At 36.5% G+C, this 22576-nt stretch overlaps 2 protein-coding genes across 8 annotated transcripts in view; both read right to left on the bottom strand.

Annotated features, from left to right (window-relative positions):
• LOC133526888 (endophilin-A) overlaps positions 1-22576 on the bottom strand; it is a 100578-nt gene that overhangs the window by 62486 nt on the left and 15516 nt on the right. For 4 of the 7 annotated variants that reach the window (XM_061863726.1, XM_061863733.1, XM_061863728.1 and 1 more), the window contains exon 1: positions 3390-3544. The exons of 1 other annotated variant lie outside the window; for it this stretch is intronic. The gene's annotated coding sequence lies outside the window, so the exon portion shown is untranslated. Of the gene's footprint in view, positions 1-3389; positions 3546-22576 lie in introns of those variants that run through there. 2 more of the 7 variants (XM_061863730.1, XM_061863732.1) reach the window with 1 other exon arrangement.
• LOC133526889 (uncharacterized) lies at positions 13853-15193 on the bottom strand. The gene has a single exon (XM_061863734.1). The coding sequence runs from the start codon at positions 14814-14816 to the stop codon at positions 14016-14018; it is 801 nt and encodes a 266-aa protein (XP_061719718.1). The 5' UTR covers positions 14817-15193; the 3' UTR covers positions 13853-14015.

The following is a 22576-nucleotide window of genomic DNA, read 5'->3' as shown; positions in this document are numbered from 1 at the left end:
CCGAACTTGGTACTTTTTTTTAAATATCGCTTCTTTTTTGGCAAAGATAAAACAAGGCTCAGTTTTTACTGGGACTCAGGGATAGGGGAGGTATCTCGCGCGCGAGATTTAGTAATATTAAAAAACCGGCTAAGTGCGAGTCGGACTCGCACAGGAAGGGTTCCGTACCATTATCTATAAAACCGGTCACCCATCCAAGTACTGACCCCGCCCGACGTTGCTTAACTTTGGTGATTGGATGAGAACCTCGAGATTGGAAAGACATATTTATTTTATTGTTTTTAGTATTTGTTGTTATAGTGGCAACAGAAATACATCATCTGTAGAAATTTCAACTGGCTAACTATCACGGTTCAAGAGATACAGGCTGGTGACAGACGGACGGACGGACGGACGGACATCTGAGTCTCGGTAATAGGGTCCCGTTTGACCCTTTGGGTACGGAACCCTAAAAAGCCATATTATGATATAGATCGTGTCATTCACGAAGACGCGTGCCTTGACTCTTAATGTAATGTTATTAAAGGTTAGTTTTGACAAATCTGTGCGTCATGATAAATAACACGAACTATACATACAATAAATACAAATACTTATTAATTAGATAGAAAAAGACGGGTAATCTATCTCGCGCGCGAGTTACCTACTGTTTTGGTGTACTCGTGCTAAGCCTGCATTATTGCATCCACGGTCGGTACTGTCAGTTACAAAAGTGTCTATAAAATAAAAAATATTATTTTTAGACCTGGCTGAACTTTGAGTGCTCGATTGCTGATTTGCTATTGAATTATTGTGGTTCACATACATGTAGGCGGAAAGGTCAGAGAGCGTGATATCGAACTTAATGCAAAGTAAACAGTACCAGCAGTTAACTTCATAAAACCTTTAATTAGACTCCCGTGAAGAGCTATTTGCTTAATATTCCCCGGAGTATATTAGTTACTAAGAATAACCGGCTGTATAATTATGCGTGTATAATTAAACCTCAACATAAATGTAATTAAAGTATCTTTTAAGGATGTATTTATATAATTTACATAGATAACATTAAAGATTTAAAATTACGGACAAGATGATTAATAAAGCATTTCAAGGTAAACGTTCGTAATATACACCGAATAACTGTCTAACCCGTATAACTCGACTGATTTTAACCACACGTTACCTAATAAGGTCATAAGGAGAAAAAAATACTTTTTGTCAAATTGGGCAAAAAAAATATTTTTGTGTGTAGTTGTGTGTTTTCTGCACACGACACCTTATTTATTTTTACATCTTGGCGAAAAAAAAAACATTGCAACGAATAAGAAAGTATTTTTATTTACAGATATATTTTGCGAGTTTCCTTAAAAACTTTCACAAACAACGTCACATAGTGGCAACACAGTCGAAAAAGCGTTTTCGCAGAGTTATTAAAGAAAAATATTAAAAAATATATAATTATATTTTGACAACAAGACCGATTTAAGAAAACTTTGTATGATACTTCAGTTTCTAAATGCGGCCAAGAATACACCTTTTTATATAGGCCTACGGTGTATCCCTTATTGTGTAAATATCTTTTTAAATGTCTTATATTAGTTTTTAATGTATTAATACCAGACTAGTTCGACTACCGAGTCATGTTTTGCGAGCGTATACATGTTGTATAAGTTTGTCTGATTGTATGCGGTTGGTTTTTTCTTATTTCGATTTGTGTACTTTTGTATTTACCTAGTATTATTGTTCTTTTAAACTTTGCGAGGAGGTTTAAAACCTTGACTATACTTGCCTAATTAGAGTCTAGAGGTAAATAAAGCACAAAAAAATAATGAAGGTGTTTATACGTAGCATATATTTTTTTTATAAATAAAGGAGAACGTTAGGAGACCGAAACCCCAACCTCATAGATACAATAGCTTTACACGGCGCCCCTTAGCTCGGACCCTTGTCTACACGGCTTGAGTAAACCAGATGATCGAAGGAACTTGTTGATTGCCTTTAGAACTCATTTAATTATTAATAATATAATTGTTCTTCAAATACAAATAAGGGGGTTAGTGTTCAGAACGCATCTTGTGACGTGACGGATGACCGATTGCCTCCGAAATTCGAAGATCGGCGACGAACGGATGCGTATATAACGTCGGGTGACAGCAGCCAACGGCAATACTGCAAGATCCATTGAAATAGATAAATAAATAAATAGCAGCTCTTCATTGAAGATTCGCCTTAGGCTTCCCTGAACTACCTAGAAAGGAGCCTAGGCCCAAACAGTTAGGAACGTAGGAAACAAGAACCCCAATCACAAAGCGAGCCCTTAGCTCGGTCCCTTATAGTAATTAAACCGAATAATCTACAGTTAACACGGGTTGAGTAACCAGATGATTGAAGCAACTTGTTGATTGCGTTTAGAACTAATTTAACTATTTATAAAATAGTATTGTTCGTATAATTCTGCTTATTAATAAAGACTCAATTTATTTATAATGACGCCATATGTAATTTGTTTATGTGCATTCAATTTTATATTTAGTAAAGTATGTTTTAACTACGAATATAAAACACATTATGTGAATAAAGTCAGATAAGGAAGGAGCGATATAGATCGTGTCATTCCCGAAGACGCGTGCCTTGACTCGTAAGATTAGATTGAATGAGAATGTGGATTCTATTTATACGCCAATGTGTGCTTCTTGTACACAGAATACTTGGAATACAAGGAATACTCTTCGACGTGTGTCTCCTAAGTCCTAGGCTTATGATACGATGACACGAACTATATAGGTTATTATCTGGGGCTATTCCATACAAGTGTTACTCTAAGCCTACTTGGGCTTACTTAGCTTAGAAATTATTGAATAAATCTTGAATTCTCTGTGAAATAAAGTTCACATTCGAGCAAAATTTATTAGTCGATTCTGTGGTATTTCTAGGAAGTGCTACTGATGTTAACAATTATAATTGCTCAAATTTGAGAACGACTTACTACAACTATAAGCGTACGAACGTCACAGGAAATTTCTAGACATTCTTACGTCACAATGACAGAGCAATCTTAACAATATTTAAAAGTCTTGAATAAGCCTGGGACTTAGGGGACCTACAAGTCGAAGAGTATTCCTTGTGTTCCAAGTATTCTGTGTACAGCAGGCACGTATAAATAGAATACACATTTCAGGCATTATTAACCTCCGTTATACCACCTACGTAACTTTATTTTCCCACGTCGTGGGAGTTTCGCAATATCATCCTCAATAAAAAAAGGTATAATAATAGAACATTTTAAATGAAATACTCGCTAATACTCGTGTTGGGTACTAGCGCGCGAACACATAACGACATTAAAAAGCTGCAACAGCAAAATGTCAACCGTATAAGGCTTCATTTAAACATCGATTACGTAATACCTTTAGATCCTTTGACTCGTTCTACGTCCTTTTAACGACAAAGTCACAACACTGACGGGGGTATTGTAATGTCAGTTTTATGCAGGGTTAGAGCGGCGTAGCGGCCGTAGGTCGGTTCTCGTAGCGCGGGTCGACTGAGGCGCTCGTAGCGGCTACGGCGTAGCCTGCGCGCGCAGCCTCGCCCCTTCACACATGGACCCAATACTAATCCACGGTCAAAATCACAATTAATATCGAATTGGGATCTTCTAAAAATAATCATTAGATAGTCATCTTATTGACTATCGGTAGAATAGAGTATTAGAAAATAGATAAAGTTGAATTATAAACGTAGATGAGAATAAATTAGTAGTTAAATTGCATTGTGGTATTTAGTACTGTAGAAGTAGTAAGTAAGTAAGTAGTAGAAGCTGGAGACCAGAGTACAAATTTATGCGGGATTCACTTACTAAGATAATTAAGATAATTGATACAAAATGTAGAAGGCATAAAACCAATTTTGCTAAAATTACGCAATGCCAAATATTCTTTGTTTACAATTCGTATGCATGAAACGTAATAAAAAAATGTTTCGTTGTAATATGACATAAAGCTCAACATATTAAAATAGAACAAGAAAAACATTCCTTTGCAAACAGAATATAAATGGCTATCGGGGTAATATTTTAAGAGCTTAAAGATACATTTAGGCAATAGGTACTGGTAAAATCCAATTACACGTGTTCCGACGACTCATTCATTTCGAAATTTCAAACTTCATTGCGTCAATGTTTTCTAGAAATATTTTCCCATTGCTATCAAGATTGTACCAATCCAAAAAAAATCTAGCGATAATTTATGTCTTCCTCATCTTGTGGAGTCATCGTCATGACGTCAAACGATAAAACGCTTGAATTGTATAAGCACTTACACGTGAATGCAATCTGCAAGTAAAGATATGCTGAACATTCTGCACGCTTTCGGCCCGATTTGAACTTTAAGATACATCAAATATTAGGTGTACATACAATATGGATAGGATATGTCAGTGTTAAACGTGACGTCACTTTTAACACTGACATAGGGTGCACTACTTTTTTTTATAATTACTTTTTATACAGGGTGACCTAAGCTATTGGACAAACCCTGAAATCCCACGTAGGGTTACTTCTCAGGAATGCTCTGACGTAAATATTTTTTTAATTAGAACAAAAAAAATTTTTTATGTAATAGGCTGCAAACGAGCAGACGAGCCGCCTCATGGGAAGCAGTCATCGCCGCCCACGGACATAAGCAACATCGGAGGAGCCACTTATGCGTTGCCAACCTTTGAGAACCCTAAATACCTGCTTCTTGAAGAACTGCATGTCGTAGCGCAAGGGAAACACCTCAGAAGGTAGCTCATTCCACAACTTGCACGTTCTGGGAAAAAACGAGCGAGATGCCCGCTTGTTCTTGGTTTGCAAAATATAAAAAATATACATTTTTCGAACAAAAGTTATTTGCAATAATCGACAACAAACAGAAACACACTGTGTTAATCTTTGGCAGTGTTTTTGACAATTTGTTCGAAATATTTGATAATGATGACATTTTTCAAAAATCAGAAGATTATTAGTGTCATAAATAAAAAAGATAATCAAAAAGGTCGAAGAAGGTTCCATACTACTCTTTGAGGATATTACCTTAGGAGGAACTAACACATACAGGCTGCTCCAAAGTAAAAAATGGTAATTTATTAATTTCTTCGAAACCGCTACACCCTCAGATCATAGAAAGTACTAGATGGCTGACGGAGGCGTGGCGCGTGTCGCCGCGACATGGCCACATCGTGGCCATACCGGCCCGCCGTAAGACAGTAGCAAATTAGCTGTCATTGAACAATGTGCGCGTCAATTTTATTGAAATGCCGAATTATAGCGTTATTTTGTGTCGAAATAGGAGTGCATCCAAAAACTATAAGGATCATGGAGTTACATAGTACATTTTTTTTCACGTATTAGTCAATAAAACCACACATTTTAACAAATAAATCCAGTGACATATGATTTTTCTGAGTCAGACCATGTTGTCATACAAACGCGTGGCAATTTGTCTATGCATTCTACATTGACGCTTTGGCATGGAAAACTATTTGTAGTGTCCTTAGCAACGGCGCAATGCATTAAACCGCTAACGATATTCACAGGGACATTATTGTTTCTTGGTACGACCGCCAACCGCTCCCTTCATTGACGCCGCGAAGTAGAGTGGTGCTCGTGCATATAATTGATCTTTGAGCGTTATCGATAAAAATGTTTGGATATACTGTAAACACACATTAAAAATAATTACTTTCATACGAAAGTAATTATTTTTCAAGTAAAATTTTACAATTATTTTATATGCACCTAATGTTTAATTTAATACTTATTAATTTGGATTAAAAATCGAAAAGGTAAGTCAAAAAATAAACTGATTTAATTAAGTACAATTGTACAAATGTACAAATGTTTTGTTTCAGAAATAAAATAATAACAGTATTACATTTATGCTGGCCCCCACACTAGGCATAGCCTGTCCTGTGGTGGATAATACGGTTTACAAGTAAAAAAAAACAATACTACAATTGAAAATAATAATATACAATTATTTAGAGTTAACAATTGAAAAAGAAACGGTGGTGAATGGAATTTACAGAGGTACAGTTTACAGTGAGTCAAAAAAGAAATATGTTCATGATTGCAATTTTTTTCAATTTCCCGAAAATCCCAGTATTAACGAAAAATTGATAGATGCTACAGGAAGAGGGCCCTAACTGGTTTACGAGCGAGAAAAGTGTTATTTGTTCGGATCATTTTCAAGAAAAATGTTTCCAGTTACAGTTACAGTTACAGATAGAATATAAATATGTTTAAAATAATAGTATATTGTATACTTAGTCGATCCAAAAGTTCTATCAGAAAGATTTTTACTGATAATTATGATTACTGTTTCCTTATTATTCGTACATATGATATAAAAGCTTATTTAATGGTGCATTATACTTACTATATAACATGCTGGAATTGCTTTCAATTGGTGACAAAATATGCTATAATAACCTGAAACTTTTTTTTTAATGAAGCGCTCGCGTCTAACGAATCCCACAGTAAACAATTTAAACAAACATTACATCAAATAATGACTAAAATGTAAACCAATTTGATTAGTTAAGCATAAACAAGCTTTCGCATCATGGTACATGTTTTTTTTTAAATTATAAGCTTTGTGTTACATTTTATCAGTAAAAACCTTTGTGAGAGAACTTATGGCTCAACTAATATACCTTACACGTACCTAAAAATTCTTAGCTCGTAAATAAGGTCAAAAATTTAAAGGAATATAAATTAAGTCTATGGCAATTATTACTTAAAACAAAAATGTCAAAACTCTAAGGTCATTTTCAGAACATGTAAAATATCGATAGCTCTATCGAATTGTCCTCACTCTAGTGCCGCCGCTCTAGGCTCCTACACCGCGCGGTTTGGCCAATCACAGCGCGTGAGTTGGTTGTCTGGCCACGCCTTTAATGATGTGGTGGGGGACAGTTGGAGACAGCGAGACTCGTTGAAATTATGCTTCGTTATAAATCTCCTTACTTCTTATATCTATGGCTACACCGGTTGTTATGATACTTTGTACACTGGTTCTAAATACCCTAATGCATATGTACATTTCGGCTTTGTCCAATGGCTAGGGACACACTGTATATTAGTTTATTATATCGTTATTTTGAATAACGTAATAAATAGCATAATACCGTAACGTAATACCTAATTTACGGAATACATCATGTTATTATTGGTATAATGGTCATCAGTACCCGTCCCATGAGTCACTGAGATATACGCTATCGAGAACGTAACTTACTTTCTATACATCTCGCTCGCACTTATATGCGAGTACGAGTGAAATGCATAGAAAGTAAGTTACCTTCTCGATAGCGTTTATGTCAATGCCGAATCACCATAATTATGTATGTACACTAGATATGTGCGATTTCCACTGGTAGGTTACTGGCAGAGGCAGGCAGGGCCGTACACAGTGGCTACACTTCCCATTAAAATGGCAGCCAAAAGCTGAACAATCACACAATGTGAAAATCTTCATACTTTTCAGACAAATAGTAATGTGCACTCGAGTCCAACCCGTATTTTGGGAATCGCATTGAATGCGCAAATCGCACATGATACCAAAATCGCACATAACGCGCTAATCGCAGTGGCTCCGCACCGGTTCTGCCACAAACTTTCTCTGTGTTAAATTGATCCATTTTTCCTCTCGACACCCGGAACTTTTTAATTTCAAACTTTTGTATGAAACAGGGCTAGAACTTCGACGCGACGCCTATTTGATATGAACTGAATAATGCGAATTGTAAAGTGGAGTTCTTAAACTTGAACTGATGCTGAAATAAAATATTTTTACAGATATGGTCCGGCAAAAAACGTTATTTCTGGGGGCCGGACATTTGGTGACACATAGGTGACAATTTAGGGCTGCGTTTCCACCACATATATGCGAGGAATTAATAATTTTAGGAACCAATAGAATCACTTCATTTGTTTTCCTCGGTCAGCGTGTAGTGAGTGATTGTATTGGTTTTTAACAAACACATCCCTCGCAGATCTTTGATGGAAACGCAACCTTAAGTCGGTTGTTACTTACTGACTGAACACTACCTATTCATCTAAGCTTAAGTTAAAGTGAGTTTGATGATTAGCTAATATTAAAGGTACGAGTAAATCATTTGCTTCTTTAATAGGCGTATTCTAATTTTAATTATAGGATATGAATTCTATCCGGATTTTCAAAACCGGATAACTTCAACCAAAATCGTCCATTTTGACACTGACATATCTGATTCATATCTAATCTAGATAGAGTTGATATCCTATAATTCAATAAAATTAGAAAAGCTAAAAGTTGAAAATTTGCATACATATGTAAGTACAGTGACAATGCAATATAATGGTATCATCAAGCTGATCTGTAATGATGGAGACAGGAGGTGGCCATAGGAACTCTGTGATAAAACAACGCAACCTAATTGTGTTTGGGGTTTTGTGAATTGTCTATATGAGCATTAGTTTCCTGTGGAAGGAAAAGTAATACAGTTAGCGATAAAAGCTTGTATCAAAAATGATTTTGTGTTTTATCAAAAACTTATTATTACAAGCTTTTATTTAACTTACCCTGATAGTAAGTATGTTATTTTGTTAGTGTCAAATCTCGGAAGCTAAATTTTGTCCCGCTTCCCGATTTCTGATTGAGCTGAAAATTCGTATACATATGTAAGTCGGGTGACAATGCAATATTATGGTACCATGGAGCTGATCTGATGATGGAGACAGGAGGTGGCCATAGGAACTCTGTACTTAATGAAACAACGGAATCTAATTGTGTTTGGGGTTTATAGAATTGTCTCGATGATCATTAGCTGCCCGTGGTAAGAAATACAGTGGGCGACAAAAAGCTTGTACCATAAATACAATTTTTGCTAAAAACTTATTATGTTAAATTCAACTCCATGTAATGAAGCCGCGAGATGGAAAAATTCGAATTATAGGGCATCGAAGATCGCGCTATGTGGGGCAAGGAGCCCCGTGGAATTTTGCGACTCCATGACAATAGCGTTGGATTAGAGGCAACACAATTTTTCGCTCCAGCTATTAAGTATAAGGGGTCCCCGTATAATTTCTAAAATCATAAATTACTACGAATGAAACTCTTGAAATAGGTAAATTACTCCGTCTAGTAATGTAATGTGGGTGTACAAGGTACATATGTATAAGTATGTATTTGACGACCGGTCTGGCCTAGTGGGTGACCTTGCCTATGAAGCCGATAGTCCTGGGTTCGAATTCCGGTGTATTTAAGTATTTGTATATTATATATATCGTTGTCTGAGTACAACACAAGCCCTTCTTGGCTTACCGTGGGACTTAGTCATTTTGTGTAAGAATGTCCCATGTTCTAAAGAACACTATAGTTTTATTGACATAAAACTATAGTTAAAAGTGTTTAAGACCTAAAATAAAAGAAACGTTCATTCCATATTTGTGATTACGGTTCGTAATATATAATGATCATATTATTGAAGATACATTTTTAAATAAAAATCCTAATCTAAAAAGCGGTAATACCTTTTGGTACTGCTTCTTCTTACCTGAAATTATGAAGTAATTATCAATGTTCTTCTCTTAAATTATCACTCAGCGATAAAGCGTAAAGCGTAGGTCTTAAAATAAATAAAGGGCTTCAGTTGCCATAACCACCTACGTTGTCGCCCACGTCTGAACGAAAGAAAACTACCTCAAAGACTTTTCAGCAGGCAAATAAGTACCTATAACAATTTTATATATTTTTTAATTAGATATAAGACATTAATATATGTATTGTTATTTTTTCTCTGAACTCCCCATCGGCACACAAACCTCCTCAAGGTTTTGCCTACGATGGGTCTTGTATTAAATTCTAGACTGTAACTTGTTTGTTTATTTAATAAAAATAAAAAAATATATCGGTATGTTACAGTCGGACGCCATTTTTCATAAAACATAGCAACCTCTTAAGAACTCTTATAGAAATATCAGAATGACGGATAGGGGCATAAGATTATCGACGGTTTGTTAGATTTGACAAATGTTTATGTATAACGGCATTAGTCATTACATTACAACCACATATTACGGATACCACAATTCCACATATTACCAAAATTCCTAAAAACGGAATAGTGTTTTTTGTTTTCGAAATATCTCTGATTTTTTTTTCTCAATATGCCTAAACTTCAAATCGACGTGGTGTCATAATACCTAAATGTCATATAACCTACATTAATAAGTGCTATTTAACACTAATCGTCTTTAGTTCCCGCAGATTGTTAATAAACGACAAAGGTTATGAAAAGTATCTTAAAACATAGTTAAACCTAGTATATTTAAAAAAAGAAGTCCATCCGAGATTCGGCATTTGTTAAAACATACTTTTAGTCATTTTATTATTTTGAGACTTGGACGATATCAATAAAATTCATTATGACATTGGGCCATTTTAAGAAAGAAACATATTGACATTTAGGCATTTTGGAGACTGAGTTAGAAGGAAATTTAGGACTCATAAAGACGCTGGCATTATGAGATTTAAGTGCAGTGAAACCAAAGCTTTAAGTCAACTATCGTTGAGTGGGTACAACGAGTAAGATAGTTAGTACTCAAAATCGTTTTCATCCAGACTCCACAGAGGTGTTACGCAAAGCAAAATGATGACCGAATGTAAAAAAGAACCCTGGTAGTTCGTTTGATGACAAGGCGACCACAACAACCTTATTGGTGATGGCCACACTTAATATGTCACCTTATATCCGTACCTGCAAAAAAAGAATACATTATTAATATTATGATTAACACTCGGGTCTGAAACGATCTTAGACAGATTCTTCTTCTTCTTCTTCTTTAGCCCTTCTCTACCCTTTGGGTGTAGGCCTCCTTCATTTTATGCCACTCGTCACGGTTCTGTGCGACCTGGAGCCACTTCTTCCCCGCAGTCCTTTTGATGTCGTCGTCCCAACGCATCTGGGGTCTACTTTGAGGACGTTCCTCCCCCCATGGTCGCCACTCCAGTAGACGTTTGCTCCACGAATCGGTTTTTCGTGCTATATGACCGGCCCATTCCCACTTCAGTCTGGCTACGCGTTTTACAACATCGGTGACCTTGCTCTTCTGTCTCAGCCACTCATTCGTTTTACGGTCTCTCAATGTGATCCCAACCAGTTTTCTCTCTAGCGCCCGTTGGACAACGCTTAACTTATGTAGTATGTCCTTGGTGAAGACCCAGGTTTCGGCTCCATAAGTGAGAACTGGCAGGATACATTGGTCAAATATGCGGGCTTTTTGTTCGGCTTTAAATTTCATTTTGAAGGCAAACTCTAAATTCGAATAGGCTGCCCAGGCTAGTCGTACGCGTCTGTTGATCTCATTGGTTTGGTTCCTCTTCCCGGTCACTATCTCTTGTCCCAAATATACGTATTTATCGACAGTTTCGATGGCGGTATTGTCAACTGTGATATTCGCCTTGACTTCCGTATTGGTCATAACTTTTGTCTTGTCTAGATTCATTTCCAGGCCACACCGTATGGAAGCATCACTGAGTTCTTGGATCATGCATTGAAGTTCAGCAGGGTCATTTGCCAATAAAACAATGTCGTCAGCAAACCGCAAGTTATTTAAGCGACAACCCAATATATTTAATCCACGATTTTCCCAATTGAGGCTTTTTAAGATATCCTCTAGCACCAGAGTAAACAATTTTGGCGAGAGCGTGTCTCCTTGTCGTACGCCTTTCTCAATCCTAACTGGCTCAGTCATTGGGGGTAGGTTGACTTTTAAGGTGGCTCTCTTGTACATATTTTCAATTAGAGCAATATATCGGTAATCTATACGAGCATTTTGTAAAGATTCTAAGACCGACCATGTTTCAACACTGTCAAATGCTTTTTTGTAGTCTATAAATGCTAACCACAATGGCATTTGATATTCAGTCGTCTTTTCTATAATGATTCTCATCGACAATATATGATCCAGTGTGCTGTGACTACTTTTAAATCCGGCTTGCTCCACTGGTTGGTATGAGTCAAGTTTTTTTGGTGAGGCGTAGGGTAATGATCTTTGTAAAGAGTTTGTATAGGTGTGAGAGCAAACTGATGGGACGATAGTTGTTTAAATCTGCTTTATTGCCTTTTTTATAAAGTAAGATGACCGTGGCACAATTCCAAATCTCGGGTATATTTTGCTCCTCCAAGCATTTGTTAAAAGCCGTTTTAAGTAGCTCTCTTACTCTATCTCCTCCATCCTTTACCATTTCAATAATGATGTTATCACTGCCGGGTGACTTGCCATTTTTCATATTTCTGAGAGCATATTCGATTTCGCTTGTTGTTATTTCCGGAACATCTTCAGAGCCAACGTTCATAATTTTTCGTTTCGCCACTCCTCTTGGTTTGGGATTTTGGGATGTGTATAACTTTGAATAATACTTCTGTGTTATTTCAAGGAGTTGCTTTTGCTCTATTTTAAGTTGGTTATTTTCATCTAAGAGTTTAGTGATTTGCTGCGTTCCTGGTTTTAAAGCTCTACGAAATATTTTAGGACCCTGATACTTGTCTATTATATGCTTAACGGTTTTTTCCCGATATGCTTCAATATCTGCTTCGACCTGCTTTCTCGTTCTAGTGCAAAGGTTTTTAAAGTAGTCTGTTCCTCCTTTGCCCTCTCGTAGTAAAGTTCTCCTTTCTTCTAGAAGGTCTCGGGTCTCAGTCTTAAACTTTTGGCAATTTATTTTTGATTGAGGTGTTAAATCTCGCGCTATCCTGTACAGGGCATTTTGTATGTTCTGAATAATTGCTTCATGGTCACAGTCTTCATCTAAATGATTTAGCTCTTGAGTCAGCCGTTGTTCATACTGATCTTTGCACATGTTAAGTTGGACTGTATTAACTTTTATGTTCTTCGCCCTTAACGAGGCATATCTTTGCAAACGTGTATTAATGCATATAGTGGCTTGGATTATACGGTGGTCACTTCCTGTGTAGAAGCTGTTTAGGACGCTGACATCTTGTACTATACATTTATGGCTACAGAAAATGTAGTCAATTTCGTTTTTATATTTTCCTCCCGGAGATATCCAAGTCCATTTTCTAGCTGGTCTCTTTTTGAAGAATGAACTCATATGGAACAGTTTTTCTTGTTCTATAAAGTTAACCAGCATGTCTCCGCGGGAGTTCCTAGATCCGAAGCCAAATTTGCCAATAAAAGTTTCTGTTTCATCTCTTTCTGCACCTATTTTTGCGTTGAAATCCCCAGTTACTACTGTGTATGTGCTCTTGTTGTCACGAATGCAGGCACTTATGTCTTCATAGAATTTTTCCACTTCCACATCTAATGCAGTACTAGTTGGTGCATATACTTGTATCACTTTAAGTGTAATCTTCTTTGTAATCTGGAGTATAACATATATTATTCTTTCCGACACTGAGGCAATACATTTGATGTTATCACTAAGTTTTCTATGAATCAAGAGACCGACTCCATGCTGATGCCTGACATTGTCATCCCCTCGGTAGTACAGTGTATGCCCATTCTGGAGTTTGATACACTCTTCTCCTTGTCTTCGAACTTCTGAAAGGCCAACAACATCCCATGTGACTTTGTCTAATTCATAAAGTAGCTCTTCTAATCTATCTTCTGATCTTAGGGTTCTTGCATTGTAGGACGCTATCCTTAATTTAGTGTTGTTAGTGTTGTATTGATTATATGTTTCTGTATTTATGCCGTTATTTACGTTTAAACACTTTTTAGGCTTGATGGGTTTGATAGGCTTTGTATGTTTAGTATGTATAGTATGTATTGTGTTTGTAGAAGGGTTTTGGTCGCAGTCCCCACGATGACCAATCGGCTTGGGGAGTTTGTTCTCATTTGAATTTGTTGTTAATGTGGTATACCTTTGATAGTGGTTCCATTGATAGCATGTTTGGTTTTCATGTTGTTGCTTTTGTTGTTGTTGTCGTTTGTTTGTTGTTGTTTCTTTGTTATTGTTAAGCTTCCGGGGTTTGTTATTCTGTAATTGCTATTGTTTGCTTGATGAAGATAAAGAATTTGATCTTGAACGGTTCATGATGGCAAAGGCATTTGTTTTATTTATTTTAGTGGGGGCCACCTGAATTGCCTCTTCGTTATGTTTGTTATTATTATCAGATGTTGGTGATTTTGTTGGGGATCGTTTCCTTTTCTCGTTGGTTCTATCTTGATTTGTTTTTTCTTTTATTATGAGTTTGTCATATCTTATCATAGCGATTTTGCCTTTTTTAATTTCTTCTTGTCTTTTAATGTTCAGGTCTTTTCTTATTTGAATGACATCTTTGGGATAGTCCTCGGAGACATAGGTATTTGCTGGTAGCTTTTTGCCATTCTTTAGTACTTGCAGTCTTCTCCACGCTAAGGTTAGTTTAACTAGTATGGGTCTATGTTTCTTATCCCTCTTTTTACCTAGCCGGCGAACTACACTTATTTCCCACTTGTCAAAGCTTTCTATTTCTCCATCTTTTGCTAGATTATTTAGGGTTTGCAGAACCAGTTCTAATAATTCGGTGTCATCTTGCTCTGATTCTTCCACACCATGAAGTATTAGGTTATTTTTTCTTACTTCCCTTTCTAAGTTATGTACTTTGTTCTTGAGCACTGTTACATCGCCTTTCAGTTTTAAGTTCTCTTCCATTAGTGGAGCTAATTTTTCTTCTATGGTGCTTGCTATGCTTGTGTTGAAACTTTCTTTTAACGAGTTAGTATGTTTTTCAAAGTCCTTTCTTAATATATCCATGTTTTCTTCCATTCTCTTCATTAATGTTTCGAGTTTCGTTTCTGTTGACATGATGTTTCAGTTACTACTAAATCGGTAGAAGAGGAATAATATATTTTTGAGTAATTCGGTTTCTTTAACTAGCAACACTGAATTAGCCGTCAGCTGTCACTGTCACTAGACGGATGTGACTTCAGTGACTCACGTTAGGTTATAATGTATAGCTATTGTTATATATGGTTCGCGATGCACTTTTCAACACTATTTTCCTTTAAAAAACCCACTGTTGTCCGCGGATTTTTAGTGAATCACAGTCTTTGGGCTTCGAGCTATATGTATTTCGTAGTTTTACACTGTATCACTTGTTTTTGCACTGATTTTTTATCAAAAGTCTTCTGACGACACTTAGAACGGTTATTACTTGACAGTTGCCGAACCGGAAGCTTAGACAGATTACACAATACTATAGTTATTTGTTTTACAAGGAGGCAAGAGTTATAGTTAAACCCCTCGTGCTAATATTGATATACGAGCAAGCGAAAAATTCCCAAATTGAACCACGAGCGTAGCGAGTGGTCCAAAATGGAATCTTGAGCGTTACGAGGGTTTCAAGGCACGAGGGTAAACAAACTGCCACCGTGTGAAACACATAATTTTTCACCACACCACCGCAAAGAAAATACTAACTGGAAAATATCGAACAAAATCAAACCAAATCAATTCAAAATTAATGTTATTAAATATGTATCATTCCAAATCATCATTTAAAAATAAGCCAACATAAGGAAATAACTCAAATTTTGCATTTGAATACTTTTCCACACATATGGATAAAACGCAACTTTCTCATCAGTTTATGAAGTACCGAGAGAGCCTTTACTAGCTGGTGTGGTGAAAAAAATCTTGAAGATGACTACTGACTACAGTGTTTTTAAAATAAGAAAATATAAAATTGATATTTACACGTTGTATGTTACAAGAATGGATAGGAAAAGGAATGAGTATATAAGAGGAAGTCTGAAAGTTGCACCCATAATAGAAAAAGTAAGAGCGAATCGCCTAGCGTGGTATGGGCATGTGATGCGGAGGGATGAAAGTCATGTGACGAGAAAGGTATTATGAATGAATGTGGAGGGATGGAACGGCAGAGGAAAACCTAGGAAACGGTGGATGGATTGTGTGAGAGATGACATGAAACGAACGCGAGTGAACGATGAGATGACGGGTGACAGAAAGATACGGAAGGAAAAGACATGCTGCGCTGACCCCAAATAAATGGGATAAGGGCAAGCGAATGATGATTTAAACGTTGGCAACTGTATTTTGTAAATATATTCAGTGAAGACAGTCAACAGGAATAAATAAATGTTAGTCATTATTATTGTTTAACATGTCGAAAAACCCCATCAAAAGCTTAATTACAAGGTACACTAATTGCCATTGCGCAGGTATTCAAGTGGCAATAGGGGCAAGACACGTATCGTTTACAATCTTTGACAACGACTTTAGGTACAGTCAGCGTCAAATACTTTGTAGCAGTCAAAGTGCCCAAATCGTTCGGTACACCATATATTTTATTTGGCTACTTTGGTTGCTATAAAGTATTTGATACTGACTGTACAAAACATATTCGTGTAATGGGTTAAGAAACATTCACATACAGTAATCATCCATAGTTTTTGTTAACTACTCAAGGCTGAGAAAACTATTGTCAATATGGTCATAGAAATCCGAAATTAAATATCTATGAATGTGGTGTTGTTTATTTGATAATTAAAAAAACCTCCATAAAACACGAATTGGGGCAGTTGTGCTTTCATAATTTACGTGTCTATTCATTGTTTGATGATGGCATTAGTATTTCAATAAAGAGATTTGATAAAAATTACGTTTTTGTCATATATCTATATCGTACAAAACAGATAACAGTTGTCTCTACGCCCACCTAATTATCAGGCATGCCTTTGTTGGCGCGTGATACGACAGGTTCTTATCACAACGTTTACTAGATCATAGAAATATTGTTCCAGATACACAAAAACCGACTTCAAAAATTACCAAAAGCGCCATACATGTACATTTGAAAAGTACCCTCGATTTCTCCAAGATCCCATCATCAGACTCCGACTTGGTGCTAACGGGACCATCTCGGGGTTATAACCGTTCGATTTAAAAAAATTAGTAAGTAACATCCTCCTCCTTTTTTGAAGTCGGTTAAAAACAACGATTCACTGCACGTTTAGCTCGTCTAGTTACGTTTGATATGAAGTCGCGCTAGACACATTAAAATCTAAATCTCATTACTAAAATAATAGGTCGTTTGCCTCAGTTTTTCCAATCAATCCCAAACATCCTGCTGATGATATGTTCATGAACAATATAGAGGTATTGATTTAAACTAACACGATATTCACTCATAATTTTAAACAAATACGGGACTTCATCGTGTCAACTTATTTATAGCTGACAGCTGGACACTTTTGCAACAATTCTGCCTAAGGAGTTTCTGTTCCTTGCCTCTACCTTCCATACATTTCCTATTATTAAAATTAATTCTTTCACTTTTACAAAATAAACATCATATCGCTTGAATACCTACATCCTAAATGATCCAAATAATAAAAAATAAAAGTCATTTTCTCCATTATGCGCGGAAATTGAACACCTTATTGTAGCAAAAATAGAATGGGAGGTTCATCTTTATAGTCAATATCTAATTATTAATTATAACTTCCCGTCCGCCAACACACGACAATAATGGTTTGATTTTATTTTAATTTGAGTTTGACCATAATGAAGAACTTCCCGTACTATTTTTGCTACAATAAAGTGAACATTTCCAAGCATACTGGAGAAAAGTACTATTAATCATTATCACATATTTTTATATGGAGCAAATTAATCGTTATTAAATTCCTGGACCGCGCAGGCAGGAATACCGGTTGCTATCGCAATGTCGGTTATATACGGCAAGAAACTCTAAAAATCGGCCACGAGCATGTCGAGCCATGCTAAGTGTAGGGTTTCGTAGTTACCATTGTTACCCTTGTCAGACTAAGCTAAACTGGGGCTATCAGTAAGTATCATGTACATAATGCTTATAAGGGAGTACAGTACCTTTGCAGCGCTTTGTACGTCTTTTTAATACGATGATAAGACTTTTTGCAATAATTCAAAAACGGCTGAACCGATCACGTTTTCATTGAAAGTACTTGTTAAGCTTTTAAGATTTTTTCATATTTTTTGGACCCATGGACCGAAAGTATTCACTTTATCAAAAAATAGTTGTTGGAGACTCTTATTCGTTTTAAAAAAAACCTATCCAACGATACGGCACACCATTGGGTTGAGACGAAAAACATTAAAAAAAAAATGGCAGGTACTTAAAAAAAATCTAGTTTTGATTTTACCGTTCTGTTGCCATATGATTTATGTATCCATACCAAATTGCAGCTTTCTAACACTAACGATCAAGGAGTAAAGCCGCGGACGGACGGACGGACAGACGGACATAGCGAAACTATAAGGGTTCCTGATTACGGAACCCTAAAAAGGGCCAGTCTGCGCGCCTAGTTAGTAGACGTACGGTAGTAAGATGGGGCAGCAGAGCAGCTGAAAATTAATAAAATAAGAAGACATATTTGCCCAGAAACACATAAAGACACTTTACACTTTCGATTCCTTCACGTCGTCTAAAATCTATACTATGCATTCCAAAGAAATGGACAGATATACGAGTATGAAACTGTTAGCTTACAATAGCTGTTAGCTAACCTAACGTAGACTAGGTTAGGTTAGTCTGTTGTCTTCCTACCGTCAGTTTATAATTCGACTAGCGAGATCGATTGTAAGTTAACGGGTATTTGCAATATTTCGGTAGTTGACTGGAAAACATCTACCAAATCCTCCCTATATAACATCAGTAGGATAAAAATAAAGGCCATCGGCAAAGATCAATGAAAGATGCCATCAATACAGCGTGAAGGACGCGTGTGGCGCGAAGCTGACAATTCAGTGATGACCGTCAGTTCATTCAAATGGGAGGCTCGGATCGAAGAGGGTGCGCGCGCAGGTGCCTGCCTGCTAAACCAGTTCACGAAACATTTTATCGCGGCTGTGAAATCGCTAGCATAACTTGACCTTTAGACGTAGAATAGCTTAAAACTTATGATCTTCGCTTTATTAAGTGTTTACGAAGACCGCGACAAATCCTCATATTAATTGTGAAATACCAAGAGCAGCACCACTTAGTTGCATATATGTAAGTATTGCAACAGGGGATGGGGAATTCCACATGGGCAAGTCGTAAAGATTTACGGATCTCAATGAACGATATCACCGTCATACTGATTTGGTTTGGGTGCGCCAATCATATGCGGTGAATCCAGTCTCAAAAAAATGTTAGGATACAAATAATTTATATTTTTCTGTAACTTCTATTTGCTGTATATGCTCCATTTAAAAGGTAATAGATCCGTAGAGCGCACGAATATTTTTAAGTCATTACTTAGGAGCGATGCGCTAAGCGTTGTGAACAGCGTTGAGTAGAGGCGATGATATTCATGATCTTAGATTAGATCACGCAATTTTTTACAAAAACATTTTACGATTATCAAAGGGTAACTTAAGTACTAAAGTAATCATACAAAACAACTTGAAACACCTAATGAATAGCGAAAAAAAATGCTGTTCTATTCATAGAACTTCAGACTTCCGAACTCCTAATAAACCGTTCAATATGACCTACATATTTTGCTTACGGAGTGTCATAAAAAAACACCTTATTCAAGTCGTTGGAAACTGGAACGTGTTAAAACTCCTCCAAGTCCAAAACTCGATAGACACTCGAGGAATGAAATCTTCGTAACGTTTCACAAAATTTATTTCGCTACCACTTATAATGTTATTCGTTTCCCCGTAATTTTTAGAAGCTTATGGAAATACTTTGAGTGTAAAGGAAATTGGACTAAAAATGTTACTTCCTGGCGTTTTGTTAAAAATGCATATTATTAATTCTAAACGTCTTGTATCAAGATAAGGTTTAAGAAATTGTATTTAAATTTTTAACTTCATTTTGGCACTTCTTAACTCCTTGATAAACGTCTTGATTTTGCATAAGTTTGATGAAGCGTATTACTTATTCACCATTAATCGTAACATTTTGTTTCTATGAAGACTCCGATTGTATATATAATGAATATAATGATCTGCCTGCTGGGGTAAATTTTCAGACTATATACTGACAACTACGGTGTAGGTTTGTCAAAATAAGTGTAGGTACATGACATGTGTGTACAGGTATTTTACCTTGCATTTGTCCCCTAGATACAGCTTTTTCTACAGGTCATACTATAAGTAGTAAGTAAAAAAAAAGAAAATCTGTAGGAACAATCATGGACGTGTGAGCGGCAAGCTGACCCCTCCGAATGTGAGTCAATGTGTCAGGGGCGCGGGGATCTTATGCACTAAGAGCGCTATCAGCCTATCACACTGGCGCTATACGCGAGTTGCTACCGGCGCGACCACTGTGCTTAGTGTGCTACAGGTTTACTGACTTATCTCAGACGATCGGTGAGAAGTTAGTGTGTGGTCAACCATATTACCGTGTGACATATACAAGCAGCAACACTCTTAACTTAACTGTCCATCGGTGGACCTTATGCCTTTTGTAATAAGGTCCACCGATAGACAGTTAACAGTGTGGGTGATGGTACGTGACTGTAACGCAATAATGTTAATTGCAGTATGATTATAGGTTCAGCTGCATGCCACTGATTTGTTAGTGCTTAAGTAAAAATGTAAAACTTGAACTAGCTTCAGCCCAAAACTAATCAACTCTACCTTAATCTGGAAAACCACCGCGCAGCATACAGATATTGCTAACCATTTGATTGTAAGGGGAAGCGTAGGATTTTACATGTCATCTACGTCAAGATTTACTATGCTAAACACCACGTGGCGTCTTCTGAATAGAATAGAAAAGAATAGAAAGTTCTTTATTATTTATCATTTTTGTTACATTTAAATATGTCCGCAAAAAAGTGGTGTGTCCTTAATGTAATATGTCTTTTAAGAACTATACATTTAGTTTATGTCGTGTAGCCAATTTATGGCTCACAGGCAAGTGTTATAACCTACGTTAGTAATGTTATTACACTGTTTTTTTTTTTTTGTTTTATTATTTGTTATTCAAATGTTTATTCTAAAACATGTTCCCTTGAGGGTAGAATCCTTATACTCACGTATTTATTTCTGTCTTTTTTGCTGACATAATCTATTTCGCCGATTCTGTTGCTGTACATTATCGGGTTGTATTGACCGTCAGTGTGTTAGCTCTCTAATAATACAGAAATATGGATCGCAAGCCGTCCCTCGACCCTCTCCGGTTACTCCGGTAACGATTTACTCCGCACTCGGTGTTCATTTTATTTTCATTCAACATTTTCGCCATTAATAACCAATTTGGCTTATCAACGCTCCAGTTACACTGTAAATTATGAGTCTTCAGCTCAAATTCAAATGTCAATTAAGAATACCTATAATTACTGCGTTATTGCAGAATACAATATTAATTTATTACTAGAATAAATGTCGGATTTTCTGATTAGATGTCTACTTAATAGTTCGTCAAAGGATGGTTTGCTCTGCTATATGTATCGCAATCTTCAAGTACAGTACAGTCGAGAGCATAAATATTTAATACATTTCTTCACCTTAATCCAATTGCAATAAGGTGACAAAATGTATCTTATGCCTTTAAATGAGCAAGAAGTTTGCTATATATGGGGGTTTTCGAGGGCGAAAAATCGATCTAGCCAAGTTTTATCTCTGGGAGAACGCGCATTTTTTAGTTTTTATTTGCTCCCAGATATTACATATTTATTTATGAACTCGACTGTACAGCTGTACACGAGAGATACATGTTGGTGGGGGTTACGACTATTATTTATCTGAATCGATTATTTAATTAAGTCGAGATCCGGTCCGCGAAATCGAGGCTTTTGTATGTCCATAGGGCTCTCATTTGGTCTTAAAACGGCAACGATGACGTCATATGAATCTATATCTAGGTCTAGACCTACATCTCGCCCTTATTTAGTGGCGTGGGCGTTATGGCACGATCTTGGCACGAGACAAGTCGTCAACGGCGCCCGACTGTCTGCCGTCTACTTTCACTGCGATATATCAGCATAGTCGGCCAAGATTGCAAAGAAAACGAAACGCATCCAATTAATTGTAAACATATTTTTTTTAATCTTAAAAGGTGAGACGATTGTTAGAGAGCTTGTAATAGGATGGGGGAATAACCGGCAGCAAGGAAAATGACATGTGCATATCACAAATGAGAGCCCGTATGGAGCTAATACGAATGTTTAATTTTCGTCATCTTGGCAGAAATTCGTTCAATTAAAATCCTATTATGTTAGTTAGAAAATCGGAACTTAACAGAGCACATTTTTAGGCAAAAAACTAGAGCTTACAATAGCTACAGTTCTAGTCTTCATTTAATTAGAAGAGTAAAATTGTTCGCTATAGTTTCAAATATACTTCATTTAGGAGTAAACAGATATTTAATTGCTAAAACTTTCGAGTCTATATATTAACTTCCACCCGCGAGTTCGTCCACATATAAATAGTTAAAACCTTGCCCATAACAAAATATAGCTCTTTAGGTATTGATTTAAAAAATCCTTTCGTTGAGTGCTCCAATTACAGATAGATGTTTATAATTTAATTTTACCCACAATTGTTTAGGGCCCAAACTTAAACTTTAGGCAACGCACAGCCTATAGTCTGTCAATAATCCGTGATCCGTGATACAAAATTTCACG

The sequence above is a fragment of the Cydia pomonella genome, chromosome 17 (genome assembly GCF_033807575.1).
Source record: "Cydia pomonella isolate Wapato2018A chromosome 17, ilCydPomo1, whole genome shotgun sequence".
NCBI lineage: Eukaryota > Metazoa > Arthropoda > Insecta > Lepidoptera > Tortricidae > Cydia > Cydia pomonella.
Note: the sequence above shows the minus strand (reverse complement) of the source record. Positions and strands in the feature narration are given on the sequence as shown.